At 39.4% G+C, this 22,632-nt stretch overlaps 1 protein-coding gene across 2 annotated transcripts in view; it reads left to right on the top strand.

Moving 5' to 3' along the window:
- The window catches only part of ALCAM (activated leukocyte cell adhesion molecule), a 117,776-nt gene that overhangs the window by 70,696 nt on the left and 24,448 nt on the right, over positions 1–22,632 (top strand). For both annotated transcript variants that reach the window (XM_027648714.1, XM_027648715.1), the window contains exons 2-6: positions 11,085–11,185; positions 13,948–14,167; positions 18,159–18,223; positions 18,628–18,715; positions 19,576–19,758. In XM_027648714.1, the coding sequence (XP_027504515.1) occupies positions 11,085–11,185; positions 13,948–14,167; positions 18,159–18,223; positions 18,628–18,715; positions 19,576–19,758 (657 nt within the window). The remainder of the gene's footprint in view (positions 1–11,084; positions 11,186–13,947; positions 14,168–18,158; positions 18,224–18,627; positions 18,716–19,575; positions 19,759–22,632) is intronic.

Here is a 22,632-nt window from a genome sequence, read left to right on the forward strand (position 1 = left end):
TTTTGAATGAGTAAGCAAATGCCCAGATGGGTGTGCAGATGATGGAGAAGGGTGGGTTTGCAGATCTGGAACACAGTCAGTGATCTGGCCTTTTTCTGTATTTTAGGATTCCTTGACAGAGCAAATCATGATTTGAAGTAGAGGAGCAACAAGCATGATTAAAAAAAACTTATGTTGTTGAGACCTGTGAGGCATTAATTTTCAACTTCCTAGAGAGGTAGAAGGGAAGTGCCTGTTCATGTAAGGAGGACTGTGGGCTAGGCAGACAACTAACAGGAGGACAGTGATTAGAACAGAAGGAAAGTGGTCTGCTGTTGAGTTTCCTTTGCATAGAAGGACTGTGGTGGCATTGATTTAACTATATCAGTTTTTCAAATTTTTTTACCTTGTTTTTCCTAATTTTTTTTCCACTTAATTTATTTACTTTTAACTAGAGTGATCAGTGTTATTTTTTTTCCCCTCATACTTTGCATACCTTGCTTTCTGGTACCTTCATTTTTCTCCTAAGACTCCTTCAAGCTTAAATAAGTGTACAATAAGCATACATATTTTGGGAAGTTGATATTTTGTAAAATATAAATTGTTACTAAGTTTTCACTTAGCAAGAAATTCGGTAATTTTTTTTATTTACTTTTATAGTGGGAGATATGGATAATTCCTATCTTTTCCTGTACTGCCAAACCTATCTATGCAATTTTCACTAAACTGAAGTTGAAAAGGCACAGGGGCAAGTGAGGAAAACCAAGCAGTTTTAATGCTGCTGTTGGCTTTGCCAGTGTGGCCATGGAGCCTTTCCATGTGTTTAATTTGGAGTAGCTTGATTTAGCGTCAGATTTCCTCTATGATGCTGTAGGCTTTGTGTGTGTCCTTGCATCTGGCTGATACTAGGGAGTAGAAAATAGTGCTTATTGGCTGCTTTTCCAAAGCTAAGACTTGCATGGATTCTCTTCCTTTGTTTTGATGCAAGACTTGAAGCCTGGATCAATAATACATGCCTTTCTTAGATTGTGCTTAACCCCTGAAACAACTGTATTTGGAAGGTCCATCTGTTCCTTCTCCTCTTACCTGATTATGGATCCTCAGACCAGAATCTAAAGGGATGTCCTTACAGGGGATACTTGTATATAGATGAGCTCCCATATGCTTTGATGGTGCTGTGGACCATAGTGTGTGTGAAAGAAAACTTTTTTTTTCCCCTGTGTTTTTGATAGTTGGAGAGGAGCACCCTGGGTCAGGGACTGAGGGCCACTTCTGTTTTTGGTTAAGTGCCAATCAGACAGAAGTCTTAACACGGCTGTGATTGCATCTTCCAAGAAACAGCAGTTGACCAAGTGGGATGCAATGACCATCCCCTTGTCTTCTTGCTGTTTCTTCTTGCTGGTTTAATCTCATGCAGGCTGATGGGAAGAGTTAATGGCTATGGTAGGAAGGGAGCCCAAGTGTCTCACCCTATGAGAAAAAGTCCCTTTGCTTCCAGCTGCCCGTGGGAGGAGCCAACAGGTTTGGATCCACTTTGCCATCTCCACTCCACCACCATTTCCCAGGCCTCTCACTGCAGTGAAGCAGCAGCGTGTGCAAGGGGAAGGATATAAGCAGCAAAAGTTCATCCTCCTTTTTCAGAAGGTCTTGTCTTCTCCCTTGGTGTGCTACCAATGGACATTGACTTAAAATCTAGGACAACAGGGCAAGTATACTGTTACTTAGAGTCCCAAAACAAAATCATAATTCTGATATGACAAACACAAACTGTTTATCCTTTTATTCAGCATTTTTATATATATCGTGGGTTTTTTCTACACTATTAGCCTGTGGGGTATATTCATCCAGTATCAAGTTATGAAGAAACAAAAAGGACAGCTCTTTTTTTAGTATGATACTGACTTTTTTTTTTTTTTAAGGAAAAAAGTATTCAGAGTAAAATATAATGGGGAATTTTAGGTAATTATTTTTGAGCTACAGGTTTTATTGGACTTAATAGAAACTTTTAAGTCCCTTTAAGCTATTGGATACACAGCAGCATTGCTGACTAGCATAATGAGAAGATAAAAACAATTTGAGTAGTTTTAGCAAACGGAGATGTGCTTTTGAAGTGCAGCTGAGAACCATGACAGGAGTATGCTGCAGGAGCAGCCAGGGGCTAACCTCAGAAAGAGCGAGAAATTTCACCAAGCCACAAAGGCTTTGTTGATCCCATTTTGTCTAATTAGGAATACCTAAAGTATACCTAATTTTCAGAGTAAAACTCTTTGCAGTATTGACTCAGAAACTGTTTTCTGAGTCACATTTGCTCCTCATCTCTTGGCAGATAGCTTGTATCATCAGACTTTAGTAAGCTATAACTCACATCCCTGGCAGATGTGCCTGACCATGTGTAAAAAAACCACACCATATGCTGGAACTATTTTAATAAACTGTTCTCAAATTTCTAGTATGTTAAAAAAATAAATTAATCATAGTTCCTTTAGTCATGGCACCATCGTGAACAGAAGTATTTTTAAGCAGATATGTTGGCCATTTTATCTCTTCCTCTGAATGATGAGAACTAACCTAAAGCAGTATTTTGTAAAAATTTGCATCAAAGAAAATCGTTAATAGTGGCCTTTCAGTTGCAGCATCAACTGTGGGAAAAATAACTGTTTTCCACTGTATGGTGCTTATAAAAATCACAGCTGGGCTTTCTGATTCTGACCACAACTTGCCAATGTTGGATGTGTCTTTTGACTTGGTCCACCGGATCTTGTGGAAACATTCTTTGCTAGCCTTGTACTAATTCAAGCATTTTAAAGTAGGTAGATGTTTTTTCCCTAAGTCTGATTTGCTTGGAATTACATTACGTTTTTTTCCTATTTACAGCAACACTGCTATATGTGTAACTTTTTTAAACCTGTAAGATTTACTCAAAGGACTTGAAAATTCAAATCCGCAAATATGGTTGGTTTTGGATTAGCACTGAATCTAGAAGTAGAGTTATGTGATTCTGAGTCAAAAGCTAGGGTTTCCAAAAAATGGTGTGATTAGAAGGCCATTGAAATCACAGTTGATGTTTTGGAGTGGTGTTTTGGGAAAAGAAGCTTAGGTCTTTCTCTTTGAGAGGAAAATCTTGCTATAACAAAGCACATGTGCTACAAAGGCACTCGTGGCTCTCATGGGTTTTCCTTCCAGTTCTCTAGTAGATTTTGGAGCCTTCCTGATTTAAAAGGGAGTGGATTAAAAAGCAGAGCTTTTCTGGTCCCATTTCAGCACTGTTAGACTTAGCAGTTTCCTTTGTCTTCTTGGATCTGGGCATTGGAGCAGAGGCTGAGGTGGTAAGGCAGGTAAGTTGATGTGCTGACACAAGCAGTTCATTTTGTGGTAGCATTTTTCATCAGTTACTGAGCTTTGAACTGCTCATTTAGTCTCAAGCTTTGCAGAGGCTAATGCTAGTAACAGCTTTTTTATGTAGTTTGAAAGTTTTGCTGACTTGGAAAGCAGTATCTGTTTCACTTTAAATGACAACAATAATGCCTTTAATGATGGACATTCAAATTTTAAAGGAGTATGACTGTGTACAAATCTCTTCTGTGTACCTATCAAAAATTTTAGGAACTTCTGATGATTATTATTTATAAAATGTCATGATTATTGTTTTATATATAACATTTGGAGTTCTTAAGCTGACAAAAGATTATTAGTCATCATTATTTAGATACAATCTAGGTGTTTTGGTACATTTAAACTGAAGAAGCTTTTCTTCTGTATGTTCTCCAGTGTACTACTTTAGCAGTAATGATGACAGAAAACGTTCAGAGAAGTGCTCAGTGTGAACCTCCCTAGGGTAAACCTTACACTAATGATAGCCCTTATAAACTACACACTGTGGCATCCACTACAGAACCATCTGCTCTTGGAAGGGCATAACTTTCTAAGACCTCTACCTTGTGGAGAAATTTCCTTCAATCTTTTCAAAAGCTTCTGCTAAAGTAGTTCCAAATCAAGCTACATGCAAATCTTACAGGAAAGCAGGGTACATACAGATTGAAAGCTGTATTCTAGCGTGGGAAGTGGGGAAAATAGCCACCAAACTACTGAAACAGCTGAATGTTTTGAAGTCTTGGAGCCGAAAGTGCCCTCAGTGAAATAAACAGCAGTTGAGTAGTCAGGTTTGTGAACAGGCACTCACCACTCAAGAGTTCTATTTGGTCATGTTGTGGGACTTGGAAAACTGTTGGTGAAGTGCTTCATGGGATTTTGGACCTAAACTCATGGAGGCTCAGTCTGGAGCTCACATTTAGGATTATGTAGAAAGCCAAACTATATGCATGTGTAGGAAAGCTGTCTGTCCTGTGCCGTTCATGACTGGCTGAACTACAGAGAGAAGAGCCAGTGAGAAGCATGCACTGAGCTCAGTTCTCCTGAAGGAGGGAGCTGAGGATTTCTTTACTGATTAGGTGAGAGAGCCTGTTTAGCCTTGGCCAGATGGGACAAGTTATCTCAACTAGTTTCTAATTATAGCTCATTTCTTTGTTCTGCTAAGGAAAACATTTGGTTTATATGGAACTAGAAAGGAGTGATTGTTAGTATTCATGAGAGAGGATTTCTGAAGTGCTGACATGTTTCCTTCAGGATTTTTTCCTCATTCATAAAGAAAAACTCTGTGTGTTTTAAACACACTTAATGCTTCATGTACGGTGATGATAGCTGAATTCTGCTGGCACCTAATGCCTACTCTCTGGCATTTTCAGTATCTCTTTAGCTTTAAATACACTGCCTGTTTCCTGATGTGTACTGCCTGATGCCTTGATGTTGCTGGATGCAAAACCGCATCTCCTTACTCTGCCTGAGTACTTTCCAAAATCAGTGTTAAGCACATAAGTGTGTGCTCCTGTTTATGTGGGTTTGGCTACTTGTGTCTTTGAAGTTAAGTAGGTGTTTATCTGACAAGTGTGTCAAAAGGAACTCAACATCTTCCAGAGCCACAACCATTTTTTGAGTTGGATCTTCTCCCTTTACTCCCTTTCCTCCCCCCCCCCCCCCCCCCCAAAAAAACCAAACCCAAAAAACTCCCAAACAAACTATGAACAGTCACGAATGTGCAAGTTACTTCACATCTTCAAAGAGCTCAAGTGAGCAGTGATGATTCCAAAGGGTAATTGCTGTCCATTTCATCAGTGCTTATAAAATGATAAAGGATTTTTTTCCTTTGGTGTTAAAATTGCCTGGGCTCTAATATTATTCAGGGTTAAAACTAATTGAAGAAATACTGTGATAAAGTATAAGAAACCCTTCAGCAAGTTCTGTTACGTTGCTTTAAAAGTGTTTGGTGCATTAAATACTGGTGGATATGTTTATCTGCAGTTAGTTTCCCTCTTGGATAGTATCGATGATTGTCTTGTAACTAATAGTCCTTTTGATGTCATAGTCACCCACTGTGTGGATTTGTTTCACTATTTAAACAGGTAGAGATAAGAAACAATATACTGCTTATATAAGCCATATCAAGTAACATATCAACAAACACAGACCCCTTTGTTTTTTAATTATATTTGTGTGGTGAAGATAATCAGTGTTTGAATTTTCTTGGAAGTGTTTGCCCTGCTTCCCTTTTTTGATGCCCAGCATATGAAACAAGGAATGATCATAGCCACCCAGCTGAAATAGGCGTTGCCATATGCATGAGTTTTGATAACACAATCCTTTTTTTCACTTGCTTTAACCAGTCCTTTGGCATCCTGAAGTGTATCTTGTGTTTTCTGGCTATGTCAGAAGATTAATGACCACTGTGAGCTGTGCATTGGACTGCCTGTTGTAGCTCATGTGAAAGAGGCTTGTTTTCACTAGAGCAAGCTGGATCACAAGGATGAGCTTGTTGAGAAAATGCAGGTGGGCTTCTGTTGCAGAGATGTACAGACTCAAGACTGGGCAATGTCTGGCTCCCTGACTGTTGTGGCTCAGCAAAAAGGATTATTAAAGACCCATTATATTCATACAGGTTTTACCTTGTTTTTCAGCTGACTTTGTCAGGCCCAGGTGGGGAAGTACGAGGTCCATGGCACGTTTGTTGTGTATGTTCTTCTCTTTACCACTATTGTGAAAGTCTTGAAGGCCTCCTAAAGGGCTTATTGAAAAAGTGACTTTTTGCCAGGCAAGGAAAAGGGAGGGAGAAAGAGTAGTTAAAGCTGAGTCCTACCTGAGGAGTCTGGCTTCCATGCAGCACAGAAGGAAGCTCTGGAGGAGAAGATCCTTGGTGCGGGGAATTGGTAGACACTGAGTTGAAAATAGCCAGTGATGTACCCAAGTGGATGTCAATAGGACCTATGTGTATGCCTACATAGTTGAAATGCCTCTAGGAAGTGGACGGCAGAAAGAAAAATCCACCTGTTTCTACTTCAGAGATGACAGCAAGCAACTTGATAAAATATTTATTTCAAGAGGCAGAGCTTTTTAACCTCCCAAATTATATTTAGTACAGGCTAGTCTGGGCTACCTGGAAAAAAAGGGAGGGCTAATGCCACAAGTAAAGATTTGGAGTACTAGTTCTAATTTAGAGTTTCTGAAGTAGTTAACTACAGCTTCTGAAGTAGGTGCTAAATAGACATAATAGCTCTTGAGTTTGGACACTTCCATTCCAGAAGCTGCTAATTGACCTCTCCTGCTCAATGCTGCTGATTGCTGCGAAGAACCATAGCAGCAAATATATCCTGCTGTTCTCAAGTAATGAGACCTTGCTCCTTGGGTCCAGAAAGTGTAATAAAAAGCGTCAGTGCTGAACCAGCCAGGGCAGAAGCATCAGCAGTAAAAAATTCAGTGCAAAAGGAAAATACCGGACATCTTTGTAGATATAAAATATAATTTAAATTAGTGGACTCCAAGATACTGAGGGAGGTTCAGCTCCCCAGATTTCCAGTGCTTTAGTAACTGGAATTTAGCTGTGCTGTGTGGCAGCTGAGCAGGCCAGTGAAGATCAGTCTCGGGCAGCACCTCTGCTAGTCGCAGTTTTCAGATATTCATAGTCTCTTGCATCTTAAGGGTGTTCAAACAACCCTTGTTCTGTTTTACATTTTTCACAAAAATATGACTCCTAAGCACTTAAAAGATGTGTTTGTGGCAAGAAGAAGTTTCGGTATTGCAAAAGGAAGATAGAGGTGGAAAACATGGCTGCTTTCCTCACACTTCCTACAGGTTTTGTTATTTCCTTGGAGAAGTATCAGCTTCCTGATTTTTAGATACTCACCTTCTATCCATTCTTCATATATGATCCTGATGATTTAAAAGTAATAATTATTCTGAAGTATGATCTGCCTCATGTACTCTTGCTAAAGATCTAAACTAACAACAGCACATCCTCTACCTTTAAGCTTCTGTTCAAGATTTTTTGTTCTGTCACTCAGATGTGTGGGTACTGTTTGGTTCTTCCCTTGTGAAACACAGGCAGAGAGGGGGATAAAGAAGGATGCCAGTTAACCCTGCCATGGGGACATGGAAAGCACTCTCATTAAGAGCATCAATAGCTAATGTCATCTCAATTTAGCAGTGTCCTGCTGGGATCTTTCTCTGAGCTGTCATACCTCATGCTGCTGCTTTCTTCCCATGTTTGAACCTGTGTGGAAAGGTTTAATCTGGCTCAGAGTTTCTTTAGCACTGGATCAAAGAGAGGGGAATGAGGTAAACCTCAGCCTGGTCAAACCTGTATGTAAAGAAATGGAAGAAAAGTGAGTTGGATAAACCTTATATATAGGTGTAATTTAGACCTAGCAAGTACAGCTTCTCTTGTTGTACGTGGGACAAGATCTTGCCTCTGAATTACTGGTGTTATTAACAGCACTGACTCAGTTTTATATGGCAACATCTGAAAATTGTGTAAGGAAGCTGGCTGAGCTCTTATTAGCTAGAGAAAGGTGCATCAGAAATAGAGCAAGGCAGGGCCTGATGTTCAGTGACATCTCGTAGTGTTATTCCCTACAGTTGCCTTTGTGCCCTCCTGCAGTTTATGAGAAAAGAGGGCCCTGACATTGACCCCGTGTCATGTTAGGGCACAGAGCAATTTGTTATGTATTTGTAGATCCTGCTTTTATTTTCTTTTTCTTAGAAAGAGCTGGAAATTATGTAAAGAGCTCTCAGAATATAATGGTCGATGGTAGGCACTGTCATATCAATAAACAATCATTTTGTTCTCTTTTTCATCCCACCTTTTTTCAAATATGTCCAATAGCAACAGAGAGAAGAATTCCCAATTCTGTTGAGGTGCTTTTTTTTTTTTTTCATTTCTTAAATACATAGGTTAATAGGGTTGTTTTGTGGAAATTACTGCAGTTCCTGCAGGGAAAGTTTGCAGTTATTCGATTAGTTTGCAGTCCTTGAATGTCCTAGATTTGTTGCCACTAAAGTGGGATGAGAAAATTTTGCAGCAGGACCTCCTATATTCCTTTAAGGACTGTTTCTCTGCATTTAAAGTAAAACCTGTGTCTTTCTGGTTCTGTGTTAGCAAATTCTTAGAAACCTGTATGATTTTAATATAGGCAGAATTTATGGCACGTCATGATTTTGTGGTGGTTTGTTTATCTTAAGAAATGCCTTTCAGTTGAAAGAGGATTTCTAAAATCAAAGGCCAGTCGTTCCTTCTGTCAGGCTGTTCATCAGTTACCTGCTCTGAATGCTATAAATGTAAATCCTTTCCAGAAACAGTTTCATTCACCATGGTGAGGCTGTTTCTTGAGTCTTTGGTAGTGTACACTTGCTACCTTAGCAATTTTACAGGGGCTAAATGGGTGTCTAGGTGAGAACAGTTCTACAGATTCTGGAGGACTTTTTTTTTTTTTCCTAATGACAGGGAGTATTTCCCAAGACAGGGATATCTCACAACAAGAGAAGCAGGTTTTGGTTTTCCGTCTGGTTTTACCATTGGTTTTACCATTGCAGAATTTCAAGTTACCAAATGACACAACTGGAATTTTAACAGGTAGAACCAACTTACTAACTGAATATATATTTGCAAGTCTGTTGTAATTTTTCACTCATGGGAGAGAGGAGCCAAAAAAGGACAGTTTTTTCTAGCTCTAGCTGGAGTGAAAATCAGGATGCAACTTACAAAAATTGTGTTGCTCTCCTGGTGATCAGAATGAGGATGATTGCAAGGAAGGACCAAGGGAAAATTTTGTTTCAGCTTTGAAGTCCACTTATAGTTCGATTTTTGTAAAACATTGGTCCTATTTCCATGAAATTGAAGTTATCTGATTTCTTTAAAAATTTCTGTTTCATTTTTACAGACTGCTCTTAGCACCATCTAGTGGAGTGACTGTTATTGTCATTTAGAAAAGAGCTGGTCTCTATGAACCTTACAGCAAATTAGAACATCGAGTCCTTATAATGTGAATAATGCACCTAAAGCATTTTTGTGACTAATTATATAACAGCATCAGAAGAATAACAGTTCTTTTGTTGAAAAGGAGCAGCAGGAAGGAAAGAAATTTTAAGATAAATGCAGGTAGTGGTGCCTGTTATATCCTGTATTCCTTTAGTCCATTGAGCTCCAGCCTGCTTACCTGCTTTTTTCTGCCTTAACCATGTGATGCCATCCAGGTTGTAGCATCTCTAAGGAAGGATTTTGGAATACTATTTCTTTGTGCAGTACAACACAGCACGAACCACAGCCTCATTCATCACTGTGATACAAATGATAGATACAAGCTGATGCTAACAGTAAGCTCTGAAGTCCTCACCCGACAAAAATGCTCTGGAGTCTCTCTAGTTTAAGTTGCAGGCAAGGAACTCAGTGTTTGGCTCCTTGAAAAGGCATAGTTTTGTTTAAAACAAAAAACAATTCTTTGGAAAACCTCCCAATAGAGTGCCTGTATGCACTTGATAGAATTGTTGGGTCTTCCCAGCAGCTGCCTCAGGACTTGGGAAAAGCAAAGGGGTCTGTGGCTCAGGTCTTTGGGGGCACAGGGCTGTAGAAAGAAGCCCTTAATCTCCAGAAAAATTAATCTTTCAAGAAGGATTGGTTGTTTCACCTCAGGCACACCTGGCTACATCACCAGCATCCTACTACTTTTTTGTAAACAAGTTTTTTTTGGCAGCAAGGCCTTGATTTCAAATCTACAGTTGCAAATGGAGAGAAAAGGGGGAAATCCTGAGTCACTGGGCAGAAAACCCTGACGAATTGCAGATGTACAGCTGAGAGCAGGCAGCCACCACACTCTCTCAGTGACACTGGGCAAGCACTAGAGGCAAAACTTCTCTCCAGTATAAGGAGCGGAGAGCAAGAGGCAAATATGGAGAACAGGAGCAAAGCAAAGTTGCGTTGTAGCAAATGCACCAAGTTGTAACATCTTCCCCTTTAAACTTCCTTGCTTTTTAACATTTCATCACTTTAAGGTCTGTTGTTTTTGTTCAATTCACATGTTTTGGGACAATGAAAATAAGTGGGACGGTTTTATTCTGTAAATTTATATGCATTAGCACAGTAACATTGTGCTGAGGTTTCTAAAAAAGTTGTTCTTAAATAATTCATGGAAGCATTTCACTTCATTTTTCCAAAATCTAAATGTGCAGACTAGAGGTCTTTTTTCCCAGGTTTTAGGGAAGACAACATTTTAATATCATCATTCTCTTTTCTTTCTTCCTTATTCTAAGTTTTTAATGTAGTGCAGCAGTCAAATTATCACTTGTCTCCTGACCTCCTCAAAATATTGCATCGCAATGTAACTTTTCCAGGCAGATGTGTCTGGTATTTCAGATGAAGTAAAATAAAGGTTTAAGGACTTCTCTTTTCGAGTTTTTAAGTTTGAGAAAATAGCTGTGGATAGCGACTGTAGTGAATCTATTCATCTAGTTGAGTGGGTGCAATCCTGTTTGGAAATCCACTTGGTTTCCATTGACTACAGCAGGAAACATGGGTCTGGAAAGGTTGTAATGTTTACTTAACAAATTTAGTGACAGGAATCCTGTTTTGTTAGAGGTTTGAGAATAAATCCTATATGCTGGAAAAAAACCATTTGCAAAGAAGGTGGTGCTGCTTTGTGTAATTTGTGTGAACCAAACATTAGCAAGCATATGGGAATTCAGGAAGACACTTAAAATTGTTTCTTCTCTTTCTGTTTCTCCTCTAGCTCTGGGATTGTACACAGTAAATGCAATATATGGAGATACTATAATTATGCCTTGTCCTCTAGAAGTACCAGAAGGTCTTATGTTTGGAAAATGGAAATATGTAAGTATAACTTACCTTTATATTTATTAGAGCTGTTACAAGATGATATGTATTTTTTCTTGTCTGTGTGTGAGTTTACAAGAATACAAATGATAGGATTTCTGTCTGAGATACGAAGGCATTTATTCCTGTGTTTGTAAGACTTCAAGATTCCAAACTGCATAATTTCTGCCAAGCACAGATTAGAGGATTGAGGAATTAATCTCGTTGTTCAAGAGAAATAATTATTCAAGAGTTCTCTGCCAACCTGTATTAGAGCTCTGGCATGTTACCCAGTTGGTGTCTCGCTTGCTTGACAGAGCCATCGGTGTACATTTAAATACTTTTGAAGTAGGCTGCCTGAAGCAGAGCTTGCTTTGTCCCTGGGAAAGCACTGTCCCCGCGTTTGGTTGATCTGACAGTCACTCGGAACTGTTTCATGCTTCATTGTGTCTCATGCACAGCAAAGAAGAGAGCAGAGCTGACCTCAGTAGAACTGCTGGTGGTTTCACTCTGCTGTTTCTGGCAGAGATCAGAGGCAAAAACGTGGGTGCTCTCTTGGTGTGTTGGTCAGCCTGCTTATCCTGTACAGGATGAGCTTCTCCTGTATGTGATCAGTATCCCAGGTCAAAAGGAGAATCAGCATATCAAAGTCAAATGAAGCCTGGAAGCATATGTGGATAAAAAAACCCTGGGATACCAAAACCCTTTTGTTTCTCAGACTGACATTGAGACAACAGGTTTTCCTGCTTCTGTGAAGTTCACCTAAATATCCTCTTGTGCTCAAAAAAATGTTGCCTACAGTAATAGATGATTTTTAGTTTGACAGTGGATTTAAATATTATGTAGTTCTTTCTCTCTCTTTGCAAATGGCATCCACCAGCCTATTTTACAGCAGAATATCTGCCACTGGGGGCTATGTCCTATTCCCCCCTGGCTACTTCCTTTATACCTTCAGGTTTGCAGCTGTCCACTCAATAGTTCTTTTCCTGCAGGCATGTTTGGGAAATGAAATCAGAAGACTGTGGAGAATGTTTCCCTAAAAAGGGACAGTAAAACTGTTTCATATGAGCATTTAGAAGGTGGAGTGCTTACATTTTGCAATGTATTTTTTAGTCTGCTGACTTTTTGGGGAAGACACAAGTCCATCTCTATGAAGATGCAAGGATATTCTGAGAAAAATAAATGCATTATCTCTTTCCATTGCATTTGGATTGCCTATGTTGGACAAGTACCAAGCAGCAAATAGAGATGTTACAGCTTCTTCTAAATGGAAAGGGACACAAAACCTAACATACAAAAAAAACCTAAGTTGCTGTTGTATGGAATTTTTTGACACAGCCCATAAAACCAAGCAAAAGTGATACCCATTCTCCCAGGGCAGCTCACAACCTGGCCACGCTTGTCCTGGGGCGAGAGGAGGGTTGGATTAGAATTTTTGGTCAGGTGATTATTTCATTGGAAAAAGGAGGAACTCTGTTTTCTGCTCTTCTACTTTGGGAGGAGCAATTTGAGTTCCTGGTGGGAGCCCTGGGAGACTTGCACCCTGGCAGGAGCAGGCGTTGTGTCGCTTCAGTGTCTGCCTGGGTGCGCTTGCGCTGGGTGCGTGTCCAGAGTTAAGAGTTCACTCTCACTTGACAGCCAACTTCTTGTGTATTGAGCCAATGCAATGTTTTCTTTCCTGCGTGACAGACATCTAGACAAATCCAAGAGTTAAAAGCAGGAGAGGGAGAAAGACTGTAAGGGAATTTAAACTTCTCAACTAGGTGATGCCTCCTGCTCTCTGCCCTGCTCTGGCATCGTTCATCTCTTGTCACAGCATCGTCATGCTTTTGTGAGCTCTGCATTCAAACTGAGGTATTGTGCTGGGAACACTACTAACATCAGTGCTGCAAGGTATAAGGGATAAAAGGGAATGAAAACCTTTTCCAGCCCTCAGCACAATACTGAATGTAAAGGTAGAGTCAATGTTTCACCTCACTTTAAAAACAGACGATGTCCCTCCCTGCTCTGTGCCTGTGTTTGTGTAAGGAGGGGGGAATCAAATCCCCTAGATCTGCCTGTATAACTTTGTCCCTCATAAAATAAATATTTATATGGGAGGTTTGTACAAGGCTGTCAACTTTGTATTCCTTCTTAGGATGGCAACTGCATACTGATTAATATAAGGAGGATGTCTAGAAAATGATACTTTGCAGATTATACTGACATGCAAAATAACAATATTTGATTGCATGTATAGTCCCATGCTACAAGCTCTCGGGTCCTTTAAAAACAAAGGGGAAAAAAAGCTAAAAACTAATTTAGAATAAAATAGGCAGTTATGCCTGATTAAAATCCTGCATTTGGAATGAAGTCTGAATATCCCAGACAAACAATATGAATATGTAAAACAATAATGAAAAAAAAGGCAACTGAAGCTTTTGAGCCTAGCTCACACATGCTTCTATTTCAAATACTTTTTCATGCAGCCAGAGGCAAGTGGTGCCAAAAACACCAGCCTTTATCAGAGAAAGCCCTTTACTATGCTGAGATTGAGCCAAAGGATTGAAATTATTTTTACTAACGATTTTCTCAATGTGTACTGTGGCAGTCTTAAAGTAGCTCTCAGACTACACTGAATTTCTTCTGTGTACAGCAGAAATTAATCAGGAAAGAAGCCATCGGATACAGTTTTCAGATTTTTTTTTTTTTAACATTACAGGTTTGTACCAATTGCAAATCTTCAGGAACTTCTAAATGAGTGTTTATGCAAAATAGAGGTGTTTATCCTTTTATTATAGGAAATGCCAAATGGATCTCCAGTATTTATTGCCTTCAGATCATCAACAAAAAAAAGTGTACAGTATGATGATGTACCAGACTACAAAGACAGGTTGAGTCTCTCAGAAAACTATACATTATCCATCAAGAATGCAAGAATCAGTGATGAAAAGAGATTTGTATGTATGCTAGTTACAGAAGATGATGTTTCCGAAGAGCCGACGATAGTCAAAGTTTTCAGTAAGTAAATCTAGTTGTTACTGCCATTAACATTCATCAGCATCTGAATCATAAATTACAGAAACTTTTGTTTAAGGCAAAGATTAAAGCCAAGAAAGTAAGTTTGGCTGAATAAATTACTAAGACTAGCAAATTTCTGTAGCTTTCAAAAATATAATCTACTGGTGGCATTTATGTAACAGGACTGCCTGCACTTGCAGTTTATTCATGATAAGTGCTGGCTCAAAGAGAATTTTAGGCTTTGATAATGACTCATTTATGTGATGTCATTTGGCCTTGGAAATGAAAAATGTAAAATTAGCATTGATTATTTTCCATTTGTTCTCCGAGCAAATTTTTCTGCAGGAGGGAAACATTAACTGTGTGCGGTCTGTAGTTAGTTCAGGGGAGAGGTTTAAAGCGGCTCTGAGCAGCTAGTGTGCAACAGTATGGACCGTGAGGGAGAGAGCAAGAGACTGGAAAACGAGCCACTAGCACCAAATGCTTACTTTGTCCCCTGCTGAACTACCAGGAGGAATACCAGTCTGCAGTTCTCTCTTAGAGCATGGCAGGTTTATTAGGGTTTGGTATCACCACAGCCCCACTGCAAGGCTGGTGTGCAGGGCGAACCCCAGCGTTCTGAGGCACAGCCCTGCTTGGAGCTCACACAGGAGCATGAACAAGCCTGGCCTCTTCCTGGGGCTGATTCAGAGCAGCAACTTAATCTGCCAAACCCTGACTCAGCCTGTGGAAGTGTCCATTATGGCTTTTTAGGGACACAGGTCTGTGACTGCAGTGTCTTATCTTCCTTAGCCTCATGTTTTTGTACGGGTTTTTTTTGGCCTATCTTGCTCTTGAGATGCAGATTTACACAATCGAAGTAAGTATCTGTTGTGGGAACAGGCTGACTGCAGGGATGGGCAGTTTCAAAGAAATCACACTGAAAAAAAGATACATGCTTTGGAAAGGCAGACTTATGCTTCTGTCAGGGAGTCGTCAATGGTGTCTAGGCAGAAGTCTGTCAGTGGCATAAATGAGTTTGAAGAAAGCTTAGGAGCCAATAGTAATTCTGTCCCCTCATTTCACTTTCAATTTGACTACAAGAACAATCGAATTAATGACAACTGGGAGGTGTGTGCTCAGAGCACATGTAGTAAGCACAGTGCTCCAAAGGAAATCATAAAGAATTGTCATGTTTACTTATTGCACAGTAGTAAATATGTAGATGAGACAGTGGTATATGGTGAAATGAAGTGCTAACTGCTTGAATTACTGTATACTGTACTAAGTATTAACACAATGCTAGCTCAGCCATGGAGCCCAGCTTGTCTGTTTTATTGTATGCATTAATACTAATAGAGAGAGCTTCCGCTTACTAAGTTAGATAAGAAGTGAGGATGCCATGTGTAATATGGCCAACTTAGTGCTGCAAGAAAAATTACCTTTGCATTTTTTCATTTTGAGTTCACAGCTTTATTTGTGGTTCTCTTAACTTTTCTTTGCATTTAATTTCCTTGAGTCTGGTTTTTTAAGTTTTCATTTTGTGTTGCTTGGTTGCTTGCTTTAATTGCAAAAGAGTAGCTGGCAAGCTTCGTTTATTTAACCAGTGGAGCTTCTAACTCATTTAACCACAGGTAGAGAGCTAGCCTGCAGCAGTGTGACACTCATAAACCAAAATCTTGTGCACCTGAAACTCAGCTGCAACCCAGAAGTCATGACTGATGCTGGGTTTTGCTGGAGCTTGTTATGTCCTCAGCTGTGCTACCTGATTAACTCAGAACTAACGAGCTGAAATGGCTCATTGTGCAGGTACCACCTGCTAGTCTCACTCACTGGACTACTCAAACAAGCACTACCAGCTTTCCAGATGGATCCTGTCAGCATCTTTTTTTTCCCGGAATTAAATGGCCAGTTTCCAAAGCAGAGCAGCCCAGAGGATGTGAGCTGCTGTCCCGCTGCACTGATGCTTGGCTTTTGCAGGAGATGAACTCTTTTTCCCTCTATTATAAGGCCTATATAGAGTTGCAAAGTACTCTGGCAAGCTCTTAAGCCTAGAGATAAGCAGTGTGCTGAAGTTGCAAACCCACCAAAGTGGGCTCTGCTGCTGCCAAGTTTAAATTTTTCCCCTACTTCAGATGCTGAGCTGGTAAATGCCAAGTAAGTCTTTTATAGTGAATTACCTTGGTGCTTGTGCAGCGGCTGTGGGGATCTGGCAGCAGATGTTTCTTCTTGGAGGCTGCTCTCAGAGAGCTGGTAGTGGCCTCTCAGCTGGAGCATCTACTCAGTTACCAGAGCACTCAAAACAGGGGGAGCTCCCCATAGTGGCCATGGAGCATGGGGTCCTCCCTTTCCCTCGGTAGGATCATGCGGGACAGGAGCATCCAAAGCACCAAAAAGAGGGTCTTCTCAAACAAATGCTGGGGGAGATGAGAGATGAAAGGAAGAAAGGCTCAGGTGGGGGAAGGTGTATGGCTTGGTCATCTGGTGACTGTGACAGGCAGCCAACTGCAAGGCTGTTTATGGGACCTGAAAATCTGAACCAGAAGGCCTGTTAATGGTCTTGTAAAACCATATTTGCTTGAATTGACATGAAAATGTTTTGTTCTTGACAGGTTCTTACAGAAAAGAGAAATAAACACACATATATCTCTTAAAAAAAAAAAATCTTTATTAGCCCTCTGAAAAAAATGTGATGGGTTTAGTGTGTAGCTTTGACTGTTTCTTTTGTTTGGTTTTAGGGGTTTTTTTGCCACAAGCAAAGTTGTTTGAAAATGTCAGATGAATAGGTTTTATTACCTTTCATTTTCCTTTTGAGCTGTTTTTGTTTTGTCCTGGTGTAGTCATCCAAGTGAAGAATATCTGTGCACTTGTGTGCACACAAATTGCAGATGCACAAAAAGAAAATGGATTATTGTGAAAACATACAGGTTTGCTATCTCTGTGCCAGCAGGAGCAGTATGCCTGCACATTAGTAACTTCATCAGTGTGTGTAGAGATTTTGGCAAGATAGTGGTGAAGTTCCCTTTGGTCTGGGATTACTGACATACATACAGCATTTCATACAGAGCTTGCTTTGGAAAAAAGGTTTCTGTAAGCTGACATCATTAAGAATGTTTCAGTCTGTAAAAGTATGCTTATTTAAGCAGTATAGCTGGAGTGTAGAGGCTTTCCTCAACTGTATAAACATTGATTTATTTTTTCCCCCTCCATTCTTCTGTTCTTCTTTTAAAACTGTGGGTAAAACTGTCTCTTTTGGAGATAATAATTTGCATTCCAGGCTTCAGGCCAAACTGTTGTAACGGACAAGTTTTATATAGTCTCTAGAAAGTAGTCTTTTGTGATCGAAACACTGATAGGTCCTCTACTTTGGCAAGCTAAGAGGTCCATCTACCATAATAAAATTAAATAAGAATACATACTGGCGCTGAAGGAAAAGTTGGTTTTGTTTCTTTTAAGAGAGTCATAACTAACTCAGAATCAGTTAAAATAATTACACTTCTCTCTATCATCTGAATTTCTTAAATGTAATAATCCCAGTTAGGAAAAATAAGCATTAGAAGAAGGATTAGGTTGAATTTGTTCCTTTATAATGTCACAGCTCAGCTACACTAGTATCTGCAGAAAAGCTGCTTTTTTGTTGCTATAGTTTCTGTACCACTGGCTCCTTCTCCAGCATGTGTATCGTGTAAATTTATAGATGGGATCAGGTCCTCTCCTCCTGGGTGCTGAACTAGTCTGTCTGGCTAAAACATGTATCATCAGAATACATGGAATTCATTATGGGAGGTATGAAACATTTTAAGGTGATAGTTTATACTTTTCAATCCATTTGCTAATATTGAGATAGAAGTAGGTCACTTTTTCTTCTTTTGATGGGAAAACGTAGCTAAGACTGTATCAGGCCAGATTATTCTTTTAGTCACAAAGTCCACATATCTTTTAGTAATTTTGCGTTTTTCAAAGAGCTGTTTGTTCTCCCTTCACCAGTACTTTTATCCTATTTATGTTTTAGAACAACCCTCTCAACCAGAAATCTTACATCAAGCAGACCTCTTAGAAACAGAGAAGCTACAAATGGTAAGAGCAGCATTCTCCCTCAAAGTTATGTTCCTGATGGCTGCCTGAAGTCTCTTTACAGTCCAGAGAGAGGTGATGGCTCAGAGAGGATGTGTGTGCATGCACACACACTTGCCTGTGAAAGATTGTAGTCTATAGCCAGGTTGAGCACAGAGAAGTTCCCTCGCCACAGTATTATTTATCAGTAGTATTTATCCCTGCCTGATTCTGTGAACAGGCCATCCTGATCTTAGACCCACCACCTTCTTCCAAACTGTACCTCAGCCTCGCTGATTCGATTTGTCCTATTTAAGAAAAGTGGTTGAGCATTTCAACTTTCTAGAAATTTTTACCCAAAGCAGCATAAATAAAAATGTTAAAACCTAGTGGAGAAAAACAGTGACTAATTCCTGTCTGTTTTGCAGCTTGGGGAGTGCGTTGCAAGAGATAGTTATCCCGAAGGCAATGTTACGTGGTACAAAAATGGGAGAATTTTGCAGCCCGTGGAAGATGGTACGTTTCGGTAACGGCCGGTGGCCCTGAATCCACAGACGGGTGTATGCGTGAAGAACTGTGTTTATAAGAGTTGCTTTGCTTTATTGTAATGTATTCTTCCTTTGAGAAAAACTGCTCATATGGAAAGATGTAGCTGGAAGGAAAATTTAGGCTTTTCTGAGTACCCAAGCTATGTCATATAATCTCTTTCAGTTCCACTTTTAAAACCACATCATGGGGAGGAGGGTTATCTTTGTTAATGCTATCGCAAAGCTATTCTTGAGCCTATGTAACTAGTAGAAACCTGTATCTAATTTCCAACTTCCTATAAGATATTAACTGTCTCAATTTCACACCTGTCCAATACTCTGTTTTGGACTATGTGGATCATCATCTTGTACAGATATTTATTTACCAGGATATTTAAGAACAGCTTTTTTTTTTTTCCTTTTTTCAACTTTGAATTTGACAGACTGATCAGACCACAATATTTTATCTTCCATAAACTAGAGAGTGCTTAAAAGGTTAAGATATAAATATGATCCTACATTCTTTGACATAATTTTTGATGCCTTCTTTCAGTCTTACAAATTAAGCTGAGATTTGTATTTAAAAAGAAAAAACAGTTGGCAATTAGTTTTTTGTTTGGATTTGATTTAAAATGTTTAGCATGTAACGAATATGTTGTTGATAAAATGTTCCTGGTATAACTGGTATAACTAGCAGTACTAGAGGAAAACATTGTACAGTCTCTTGGGTAATGTGCCATGTTGCTTGCATGTTTTTAGCCTGATCACAAATACAGAGCAGGAAACAAAATACAGGAAAAAGGTTGCAAATTCTGTCTCTGTGACACCGAATCATTATTTCTTTTTCAGTTGTGGTTATAAATTTGCAGAAGATTGTGGACAAATCAACTGGACTGTTCACCATGACATCATCTCTTCAGTACATGCCAACAAAGGAAGATGCAGATGCCAAGTTTTCTTGCATTGTGACTTATTATGGACCATCTGGCCAGAAAACAATACAGTCTGAACCAATTGTCTTTGATGTTCACTGTAAGTTACTAAAAAGCATCTTCTGCTGTACAAAATCTACCTCGGGGTGGGGGAAAGCAATCAGAAGAGGTTTACAAAATTGCAGAGACAATTACTGCTTGGCTATTGAAATGGTTTCTTCAAAGTTGATTTGCATCAAGAAGGTCTGAGTACATTGTGTAATTATTATCTTCAGATTTACCTGAGATTTCTTTTTTCCTAACAGTGAAATACTGAATATCAACATTTCATTGACAAGAGGAAAGTACTAACCATAAACAGTTACAGTGAAATGGGCTTTTGAGGACTTTAAGAGAAGTTATACTGGTTGATTACAGTGACTCTCTGCGACCCCTGAAATATGCAGTAAATACATAATAAAGTTTTTAGTAAATTCAAATGGTTTTCATCTTTGCAGAGTTAGCACCAGTTAATGCTGGCTGTCTACCTTGCACAGAGTGCTTCTTTACAGCTATAAGATGCTGATTTTTATATTTAAAATGTATAATTTGAATATTGGTATACTTCTATGTAGAGAATTTGTGTAAATAATTGCTTCTAACGGGACTGAGTTCTAGACCAACTGTCTTACTGTGCTACTGACGTATGTGGACATGGTAATTCTCTTTTAAATAAACAAACCAGACCATTGGCAAGGAAAGGTCAGAAGGGGTGGCAGCACTTAGAGTCAAGGGGAAGAAGCTTTTCAAAGTGTTTTAAAATGACACTTCTGAAGGAGCATAGAAGTCAACAGATCAGAGAAGGATATAGAGGAACAGGAGATATGCAGTATGTCCAGTCAAGTGTTACCCCTCTGTACACTTCAGCTCATACCTCATCTTGCAAAAGAAAAGTCCCTGTTTTCGGAATGACAGGGTCTAAGTATACAGTCCAGCATCTAATAGGGTCTTACTATACATTATAGGACAACCCTGTAATCCAGTTGAATACAAAGAAAATAAGTAAGGCACTGGATTCTCCACATAGCATATGTGCTCCATTGCCTTGAAAACAAAAGCCAAAGGCTGGAAGTGGCATGGTATGTTCTAACTAGAGGATAGATTGCTTCTCTTTTACAGGTAAAGTCTCTTGAGCCACAGAGTAGGGCATCAGTTTTGACCTTGGTCAAATACAGCCAAACCTTGGAGCAGCTGGTCTTTGGTTTTCATTAGCTGTTTCTCCAGAACGGCAACCAACAGAACTAACGGAGAAGAAAACCTCTGGGACAGCAATTGTTACCCATGGAAATACCATAGATGTATCAAGCCTGCAGATGCCTATTCCATCACTTTAAAACTAGAGGCATTTCTTATTTTTCTGTTTTTGCTGTAAAGTAAAAGTAGAGTAAACCTTTCCTCATTTCCCCACCACTTTCATGCACTAGGGTACTTCTTCACCTGTTTGAGGGTGGTGAGGCTCTTGCAGATTTCTGGGCTGCATGTGCTACCTGCAGTTACCAGTAAGAACTGCCTGATATGAAGGGAAAAAGGCTACATGCCTGCAGGAAAGTCACAGGCCATGTATAACATGCCCTCTGTATTAAAGATTTAATGTTTACTAGACTAGCTCTTCTAATCCTGCTCTGGTAACACACAATTTAATTATTTCCTCCAGTGTGCTGCTAATTAGCGAGTAGTGGGAGGCTGGCACACCCTTCAGTAGTGAAGAGGCATCAAATATGAACTTTGGCTTCAGAGTATGGGGTTACCCAATTTTCTGAGTATTTTCATCTTCTGTAACTTCATTTCCTTACTCTACTTAAATGCATCTTCAAATAAATTCATGAAATTCTTTGTTAATAGATGTCCAAACTTCAACAGATGAGTTGTGTGACTACTGTTAGTTGATGATAATGATGTGTCTGATTTTTTTTTTATTTTTAATTTAGTTCAGTGATCCTAATTAGTTTCTTTCTCAGTGAATGTGATTTTTTTTTAATGAGTCAAATATAATTCAGATGAAAAAAACTAGCAGACTCCAACTCTTAAGAAATGGAAGTCTTTCAGCCTTTTTTTTTTTTAGATTAACTGCAAAGCTATCATGTTCTGCATCTCTAAAGCAAGTAGAGCAAATTATAAAGACCTTCTGTTTGTTCCTTGCAACTTAGTCATTTATCCTAAATAAATGGGGAGAGCATGCTTAACTATGGCTACACAAGATGTTTTTAAATATATACCTATTCAGTCAAGATCTAAGAAATGTTTTACTATTTGGTTTGGGTTTTTATTTTATCTTTAGGTTTCGGTTAGTGCAGACTTTAGTACTCAAATGTTTAATAGCTAGTTGACATCCTGAAAGCAGCCAGCCTCTGTAACTTAATATGAGAAGAAGAGTGAATTAGCACCTGCTGAGTTGGATGCTACTTGGATAGGGTAATTTAGCTCTGCCAGCAGCAGTTACCAGCTCTGGTTTGCTGCTGCAGCAAGGAAGCTAAAAAAGTAGCATGAGTACTACAAGAGAATTCTTGAAGCTGAGGAGTTAGATAGTATCTCAGATATCTAATTATCTAGGCTCCAGTTATGTTGGGTTGTGCTTTGCATTAATCCATGTAAAAAGATAGTGTTTGTCAGACAGACTTTCCAGTTATGCCCTGTTGTTATAGTGTCTGTCTTGTTACGGATAAACTGCTTTCCATAACAGATTAGAGCTTCCAGCGTTGGTATTTTCCTTGAAGTTGCACAGTGGCTGCGGCAGGTCTGGGATAGCAGCATCCATTTGCTAAATAACTACCTTTTGGTGCTGGCTCCTAGAATTTTGCTGTTGTAGAAAGCAGAATCTTGGGTTTGCAGAAGCAACAGGTAAAATGGGCCAATCGGTGATATTTGCCACTGAGAGGCAAGATAACCAGGCTGCTCCTGTATATTAGTGAAAGCAGGAGAGCACATTACTCTGCCA

The sequence above is a fragment of the Corapipo altera genome, unplaced genomic scaffold (assembly GCF_003945725.1).
Source record: "Corapipo altera isolate COAL_440 unplaced genomic scaffold, ASM394572v1 58, whole genome shotgun sequence".
In the NCBI taxonomy this organism is placed as follows: Eukaryota; Metazoa; Chordata; class Aves; order Passeriformes; family Pipridae; genus Corapipo; species Corapipo altera.